Genomic DNA, 8,018 nt, shown 5'->3' with positions numbered 1-8,018 from the left:
CTACCTCCCAATGTGTCATTAATTGAGTGTTGTTTACGTCTTCCTAAGGCCATGTCTCTTCCTCTACTGCACTCACAACGAACTATAAATAACGCTAGCTATAGCCTGTTACGTAAAAAGAACAATCGCATTTCGAATAAAAAAAACGCATTCAAATTTCCCGCCGCACGACTTGCCGCATTGACTGACGGGACGTTTGAAAACCACGCCATCTGCCATTTTGTTTCTTTGTTTGGATATTCTAGCGTGTGTGTAGATTTTCGTTCTAGTGTGTGCGTATTTAGCCGCTTTATCGTACGTGAATCATTCATCGACTGTAACTTGTAACACTATCGGTGTATGCTTTGTAAAACTTGCAAGTGGAATATGTTCTCTATTTTTCATGTAATCTACGAGATAGGTACGAGATATGGTAGCCACACAAACGCTAGACGTATGACTGAGAAAATTTATTATGTAACGTTAGAGAAACTAACACATTCACAAATACTACTAAGTAACGTAGTACGTGATGCTCTCTGCTGTCTTCTAGTTTTTTAATACATGATAAGTCTCTGCGACCGCCACGCTTTTATAAATTACAGCACAGATCTAGACGGCCGTATACACACACCGGGTCAAAATGTGTACGTATCAAAATAAAGAGAAATAAATGAAGGTTCTTTCACAAAACAAAACGAAACAAAACTGAGCCGGAAGAAATTTAAAAATTATTAGTTGAACATAAACATATAAATTCGGCCACACTCCGATTTACCAAAGAGATTAAATAACTCCATGGATGCACCGCGGAGGCACGTATGAAACCGTTGTCGGCGGTCGCCCAGGTTCGAGCCGGTAGTGCGGCATCCTTGCACCCGCAGTTTTGACCCGCGTACCAAACTTACGAGCGAGGCACGTACGGAATTTTCCGGCGTCGTATGAAACTGCCCCGCACTCAGACAGGTTCCGTACGCACGGCCGATAATGCGGCAACCTTGCACCCGCAGTTTTGACCCGCGTACCAAACTTACCGAGGCACGTACAAAATTTTCCGGCGGCGTATGCGCCCCGCACTCAGACAGGTTCCGTACGCACGGCCGATAATTTCATACGTTCCAGTGGTTTGCCAAACCGTCGGAAAATTATCGTCCGACGATGATGTACGTGCGGCGAAATATTAGCACAACGCGCCCAAAAATGCGTGTCTACCCGGCTCTTAGTGAGGAAATACACATGCGGGTAAATTTGAGACGCCTTGAGACGCCCCGGTCGATTCGGTGATATGTCTTATCAAAATGGTCCGTTAAAAAAAAATACATCGCTGTTCTCCCGCTCGTTGTGCGTGCCCACGGAAACCTCGTTTATTTTGAGCACGTCTTTGAACTGATTTGGCCGACAGGTCGCTCCGTGCACTTATGTAGTAAAAATGCCCGGCCTTCGGTCGCACATTATACGGTCGCGAAATGCGTGTCTACCCGGCTCTTAGTGAGGAAATACACGTGCGGGTAAATTTGGGACGCCTCGAGGAAATGCACGCAACGGTAGTTAGTCAGGCTCGGTCCGGCATTACGGCGTTCTGCCCTCCACTTTTGCGCCCACAACATGCGTGTTTACTCGGTTTGTAGTGAGGAATTCCACGGGCGTGCAAGGTCAGCGCAGCGCGAGGACATACACGCGTGCGAACTCAGCACAGCGCGAGGATCGGCACGCGTGCAAACAGTCGCGGAAATGAGTATCGGCACGCGTGCAAACCGACGTAAGTTGAGTAACCTCACGTCGTGCAAGCCCTCATATTCGGGTCCCAGTATATACCTGAATAGTTTTGAAAAGTTTGAATAACAATTTCAGTATCTGCCTTTACCGTTACTTAAATGGAGAAACCAACATCGTTTTGTTTCACGAGTAGCCATTAAAGAGACGTTCTGTAACGAAGTTAAAGTTGTTAAGAAAGCCGCGTAAGAAATTTATCTAAGGAATCTTATTACTTGGTACCTTCCCACTCTACCTACAGGTCATTACATCTTCGTCGAGGCGTCCAGTCAGGACAGGAGTGACCTGGGCACCCTGGTCAGCCCGGAAATACCTGCGTCCACTTCCGGTTACTGCGTCACCTTCTGGTACCACATGTACGGTCGGGACACGGGCTTCCTGCGCATGCGCACCGTGGACCGGGCCGGGACTGACCAGCTGGTGTTCGAGCTGATCGGAGAACAGGGAGACCTGTGGAAACGGGCGGACGTGTTCGTCAACCCTGGCACAGACTTCAGGGTCAGATATCATATCATATCATATCATATCATATCATATATCATATCACATACCATATATCATACCATATATCATATCATATATCATATCATACCAATTCTTATGATATGATATCACATGATACGATACGGTATCATATCATATATCATATCAAATCATATCATATCTGCACTTAGAAGTTGAAATGGAAGGGAGGAATCACCAATGGAATCACCAATGGGTATCCAATCACAGGAACCTTACGTTATTACCTTAACCCTCCCCCTCCCCTCCTAACTCATTAAAAGGAGAAGCTATCGGTAACTGAGTGTTTTGATTTCAATAATGACTAGACTTTATCGCTGAAATAATGGACGGTGGGAAGTTGAAAACGACTAACTGCTCTGGAGATATATCTACTTCCCTGTAAGGTAGTACAGATTTAATCAAATACAACTAAATGAGAACAAACATACAAATGTGGTACTTTCTGACCTTCTGCCTTAATATTCTTCTCTATTGATTTCCCACAGCTCCACTTCCAGGACTACATCGGTTGTTACGCCTACAGTGACATCGGCTTGGACGACATTGAATGGCGGGCCGGGCGCTGTGATGTTGTGTAACGTGTCGCTTCAGATCCAGGCTGTATGTAGTCTGGTAAATCATAAAGGGGTCATAATCCTGAATAAAGCGTCTTGCTTTGATCAAATGTTTTGCTTTGTGTATGGAGACGTTTATATTACCTTAGAAAAAAGTTTGTATAAATTCGGCAGTGTAGACTGTTTTCATTCCCAATTTCAATTGCAAGTTCTTGCTTTGGCCAAGGTTTCTTTTGATAATTTGCAAGAGATACGAGTAGTATACCGTGTTATTATACGGATAACATTTTACATCCCAGCTGTTTTCCCTAGGAAAACCCTGCAGTGCATATGTTCACCTGTATTAACGAACCGGTAGAATCGCCCTTCAACATGACATACTCGTGTCAACTACGCTGGCAAGTAGCCGACTTGTCCTATCCTATCACATCGAATCACATGTCACACTTTCAAGTGTACCAAATCTACACCGTCTGTCCAAGTTGAATCAGTCAGTGTTACATTACATAGTTGGCTGGTGTGAGGGAGTGTAACTTCTCCATTGACAGGAAGTACTTGTCCCTGTAACACCGGTCATAAGAACGGGGACACATAGAAACCGCCCCAGTTACGATCCCGGATGGTTCCGGCTGATTTTTACGTCCGTGATAATCAAATGACTGGCAACATAAGGCTGATGGTGGTAAGGCTCATCAAACAATTCAACTTCAGCCTTGGGGATCGTCCTGAAATCATAATATTACATGAAGACGTGATATGAATAATCATGTCTAAGGTTGAGACTATAGAATGTCTCCTGTAGCAAGTGTATTGATGCGCACATCTGGAAAACATATATAATGTGGTTAGCCTTGACTTCGGTATGTACCCGTCTTAAGAACGATAAAAAGGGAGCCTTCTCCATATCACTGCACATTTTACCCTGCGGACGACAAGGAAGCATGCCATAGCATCAATGGGTGATTCCAATGAAATAAACCTGTGCACAATGGGGTTTATCTAATCTATCCTTGCTTCCGCACGTCCTGTCTCTAACGGGGCCCTGGAGGATCGTGCGCCGCATATCTCTGTATGTCCGCTGACATTTGGCCCGTTCTAGTTCCATTGGTGTCCGCCGGCAAGGGATTCTCTTTCTCTAGCCCTTCCTGTTTTGCTTGAACCTTGACCTTCACTCTCAGCATTGCCGGTGACTGCCTTGCGTTTACGTTACCAGCCGAACCCTGTCGTAACAAAAATGACCCCCGGAATCCCGCCCATGTATTTGCCCGCAGCACGGCGGAGCTGAGCTGACCGGAGTGATGAAGAGGGTGACGCCGTGGAAGTCCGTCATGAGGAAGCGGTACCTGCTCCTAGTCCTGGTCAGCGCGACGGCTCTCGCCACGGCGATCTATATCTACCTGGTTCGTAGCCTCTGTGTAATAGCCGTGGGTAACACAGCCTTGGTGTGCCGTCTTGTGTCTGACTGTGATTGCGATGTTGCGTGCGTGTCCGGGCGCGGGGTGGGATGTTTTATATCGCAGACATAACCAATTACTCCCCTCGCACTCAGGCCTCCAGTGGCCTTGAAATAATCATGCTGCACGGGGCAATGTTGAAGTCCAAATTGGATTATTCACATCCGCCGGTAGTGTGGTGCAGGTCGCGGTGTGTAGTGCGTCTTGGGGCCCAGATAGGGGAAGTCGGTAGTACCGAGACCAAGGAAAGAGGTGCATGTGATGTAGGGGTATCCACGTTTTGCCTGGATATATACATGTAAATCGACACAGATGCTCTAAAAGCGGGCTGGTACGTGTGTTATTCCGTTGGGGTCGGTCTGATAAAGTAAAGTAATATAGAGGGGCGTAGTTGTTTTCTGAAAACTTGCTACACTTGCAGGTGGAATTTGTTGTTGACGGTTGCAATCTTCACACTCTCGTCTGCGTGAAAACACACCTTCGTAATAAATTAAAATAACTAATGCTTTGTTAATTCTGCACAAAAAGATATATAGTGCCTAAAGTCGTGTGTTTGCATAACGTTACGCCTTTATATGTGCAGTATGTCTTTAATATACAGCCGAACCAATAAAACCAATTAATCAAATTAAACTGTCTCCAACTCCTGTATCCTTCACACCCATGTAAATGATAAGCTAGTGTGTCGAAGCCATGCAGCGTCATTATAAAAAACAAAAACACTTCAAAGGTTCATGATACCGTCGCCCCAGTCACTAAATCCAAATTCCCAGAAGGCTCAGTTGTGAAAATGTCATTAAACCAGTTGTTGCTATATTCGGCAGATTTAATCTTCTCCTCACGTTGTTTCAGAATGTCAACCTCAGCAAGATGGTGGCCTGGAGCCTCCTGATCAGAGCGGATCGTTACTTTCTGGTCTCCACCAATCAGCAGCAGCTCCCGGCGTTACGTCACCTGACTGTGCCATGGCGGAGATGGAACGGTCTCATTGACTATGACCTTGTAACCAGCGCTGCACAGACCAAGTTGATATTCCCTAATTTCAAAGCCATATATGCAAAAGGCGACATACTCAGAATGAAAATCGTGGCGCTAGATAGAAGAGGTCGGCGTAAGCGTTATGGTGGAGACTTCTTCCGAGCTAAGTTGGTCTCCAAAGACTCCGTGAACGCCAGCACAGCCGGCAAGATCACGGACCACGGGGACGGCACGTACACCGTACAGTTCGTGCTTGCCTGGGCGGGGACAGTACAGGTCCACACACAGCTAGTCCACCCTAGCGAGGCGGTAGAAGTGATCAAGCAAATCAGAGACACTATACCAAACAGGAGAGTATTCTTCTGCCATTTTCAGGACCAGAGAACAGAACGCCCGGGAGAATGGACGCCCTGCACGGGACAGAGAAACACCAGCCTCCCGAGAAAAATGCTCTGCGACTTTTCCAAGAAGTCAGTGAACGCTACGTGGCATTGCGAACGCCCCAAGCACTACCCCTGTAGTGCCATACATGTCTGCAAGTTCGACTACAATAGGACCAAGCGACTGGTGGAATCTTTGATAAGTGGGGACGAAAAGAGACTGTTTTCCAGGTGAGATAGAAGACAGAAATTGTACGTCTCAAGGCAGGTCCTCCAATTACACTTCCATGGGATACTTATGACAATAATGCCCGGGTCCCGTGGAATTAAGTGTAATATCTTCATCACTAAATTTTCACAAGGTCTCCACTTAGAAGAAATCTCTTTCCATATTGCTTTTTAATGCTATAGGTTGTAATGCCGTATTTCCGTGACATTGCCTTTCAAACCATTCTCAAACTTCATTTCTGTTATTGCAGGCTGCTTTTGAAGAGAGACATGAGGAGGAGCACACTTATCCGTGTTGTGGACAGAGGTGGGAGACAAACAGATCTCAACGTCAAATAGAAATTCTCTTTCACCCAGTCACAAACCGAAACAGCAACAGCTTCTAGTGCATATATGTAGATACTCCATGTTGTTTGGCCTACGAACTCGTGAACCGCTAACGTTGTTTCTTGTTTTCTCAGGCATAGAGTCAGAGGTTCTGCCGCGGTGTGGCCCGTGCCTTGCCCAGACGCCGTCGGAAGGGTACTGGTACAACAGGCTCTGGTACTCTCTGTCATGCCGGGCCAGGCACTTCCTCCAGACGGGAGACGTTCTACAATGTCTTAGAAACAAGACCGTCTTCATGCAAGGGGACTCGACCATGCGACAATGGTACTTTCGACTGGTGGACCGCATATCTGCACAGTCGGAAGAGATCACCAAGTCGCAGGAGTTCATCGGACCATTCGCCGCCATCGACAACGCCAGCAACATCCGCCTGCATTTCCGTTTTCACGGCGAACCCATACAGAAAAAGATCAACATCAGTTTCAGAAACATTCACTACGTTGCTGATGAACTTGACCAGTTGGCCGGTGGTCCCGATGTGGTTGTGATTCTCGGATTGTGGGCACATTTTGTAGCTGAACCTCTGGTAGCCTTCCGTGCCCGTCTCTATGCCATCAGCCACGCCATCAAGCGGTTAATTCACCGCTCTCCCTACACAAAAGTCATCATCAGGACTAGCAACACACGGAGACACGATAAGCTGTTCATAAGCGTTCAGTCCAGTGATTGGTTGGCTCAGGAGTTGAATGTGGTGATACGGGACATATTTGGGAGGCATGAGTCGGTCGCCATATTGGATGTATGGGAGATGACGTTGTGCCAAGAGTACCCGGATGACGCTCATCCTAACGTTCACGTAGTTGACAGTGAACTCAGCCTGTTATTATCTTACATCTGCCCATCATGATACAGTGTGTGTCTGTCGGTAGCATCCCTTGGCTTTGATGTACCTCTTTTTGAATGTGCCAAACACAACAACATATCGTTTAGATCAGCAGTAAGGAGAATGTTTACGGTACAATGAAACCTGCGATTAGATTAGATAAGATGTGAAGACGTCAGATCTCTTATCCGATATCTACCGAACCTGTCACCACAAATAGTAATTAGGGAAAGTGATGAGACGTAGAAGATGTAAAAGGATATCAAGTGTATCTAGTGAAATCTAACTTACAAATGTACATTTTCACATGTTAGTGTACGGCACATACAGAATGTGAAGCGCATGTTTCCTTCGCATGTACCCGCGGGGTGTTGTCCTTTGGTCTCGCTCTCTTTCTCTTTTATTTCGTAAATATCGTCCTCCCTTCCTGCATTCCCTCCTTCTCTATTTCATTCTTTTCTTTTCTTTCTTCTTCCCAAAGAATAATTCCAAACTATATTGTTCTGTCCGATCATTTTTTTCTAGAGTTTAAGGAAAACCCGAAGAAAGGCAACAAATATTTGTTCGTATCTAGTCCAATCATGCGATTCATGGTGGGAGGTTGACAAAATTTTGTTCTCTTGTGTTCCGTTGTATTCGTACTGTCTGTCAGGACGTATTACAATAAACAGTGGTGTTAACGTTGACCACTTATACGTGAATATGTCGTTTTTGTTCGGGTTTAATGTGTGCACTGGATTACTTCATAGTCCAATATAATGATCATGACAAACAAATGAATGCCATCATCTCTACATAAAATAATGTAAAGAATATTAATGCTGAAAAGCGTGTTAAACAGAACTGTACAAAGCCTCCCACAGACAAATTAGTACAGTCTGCGGAGTGTGAACATCCGCCAGCGGGCAATGTCCTTGGTGCTGAAATGGGAGGTCCC

The 8,018-nt window shown here is 45.8% G+C and overlaps 2 protein-coding genes across 2 annotated transcripts in view; both read left to right on the top strand.

The window, feature by feature from the left end:
* Positions 1-2,936, top strand: part of LOC109481933 (MAM and LDL-receptor class A domain-containing protein 1-like) — a 13,297-nt gene extending 10,361 nt beyond the window's left edge. The window contains exons 14-15 of the mRNA XM_019784554.1: positions 1,994-2,250; positions 2,763-2,936. Of these exons, the coding sequence (XP_019640113.1) occupies positions 1,994-2,250; positions 2,763-2,855 (350 nt within the window). The 3' untranslated portion in view covers positions 2,856-2,936. The remainder of the gene's footprint in view (positions 1-1,993; positions 2,251-2,762) is intronic.
* A 1,103-nt stretch (positions 2,937-4,039) lies between these two features.
* Positions 4,040-7,285, top strand: LOC109481923 (NXPE family member 3-like). The gene is made up of 4 exons (XM_019784543.1): positions 4,040-4,231; positions 5,138-5,874; positions 6,123-6,178; positions 6,333-7,285. Exons 1-4 carry the CDS (start codon positions 4,130-4,132, stop codon positions 7,103-7,105), a joined length of 1,668 nt encoding a protein of 555 aa, XP_019640102.1. The 5' UTR covers positions 4,040-4,129; the 3' UTR covers positions 7,106-7,285.
* Positions 7,286-8,018: the final 733 nt, after the last annotated feature.

The sequence above is a fragment of the Branchiostoma belcheri genome, unplaced genomic scaffold, assembly GCF_001625305.1.
Source record: "Branchiostoma belcheri isolate BF01 breed outbred unplaced genomic scaffold, Haploidv18h27 scaffold11, whole genome shotgun sequence".
In the NCBI taxonomy this organism is placed as follows: domain Eukaryota; kingdom Metazoa; phylum Chordata; class Leptocardii; order Amphioxiformes; family Branchiostomatidae; genus Branchiostoma; species Branchiostoma belcheri.
This window is presented reverse-complemented; position numbering and strand designations above follow the sequence as displayed.

Excerpts from the sequence above, each read along its gene's own strand:
- LOC109481923 (XM_019784543.1), top strand. The coding sequence starts at position 4,130 with ATGAAGAGGGTGACGCCGTGGAAGTCCGTCATGAGGAAGCGGTACCTG. Across the intron at positions 4,232-5,137 it reads CGGCGATCTATATCTACCTG|AATGTCAACCTCAGCAAGAT; the intron begins GTTCGTAGCCTC and ends ACGTTGTTTCAG. Across the intron at positions 5,875-6,122 it reads GAAAAGAGACTGTTTTCCAG|GCTGCTTTTGAAGAGAGACA; the intron begins GTGAGATAGAAG and ends CTGTTATTGCAG.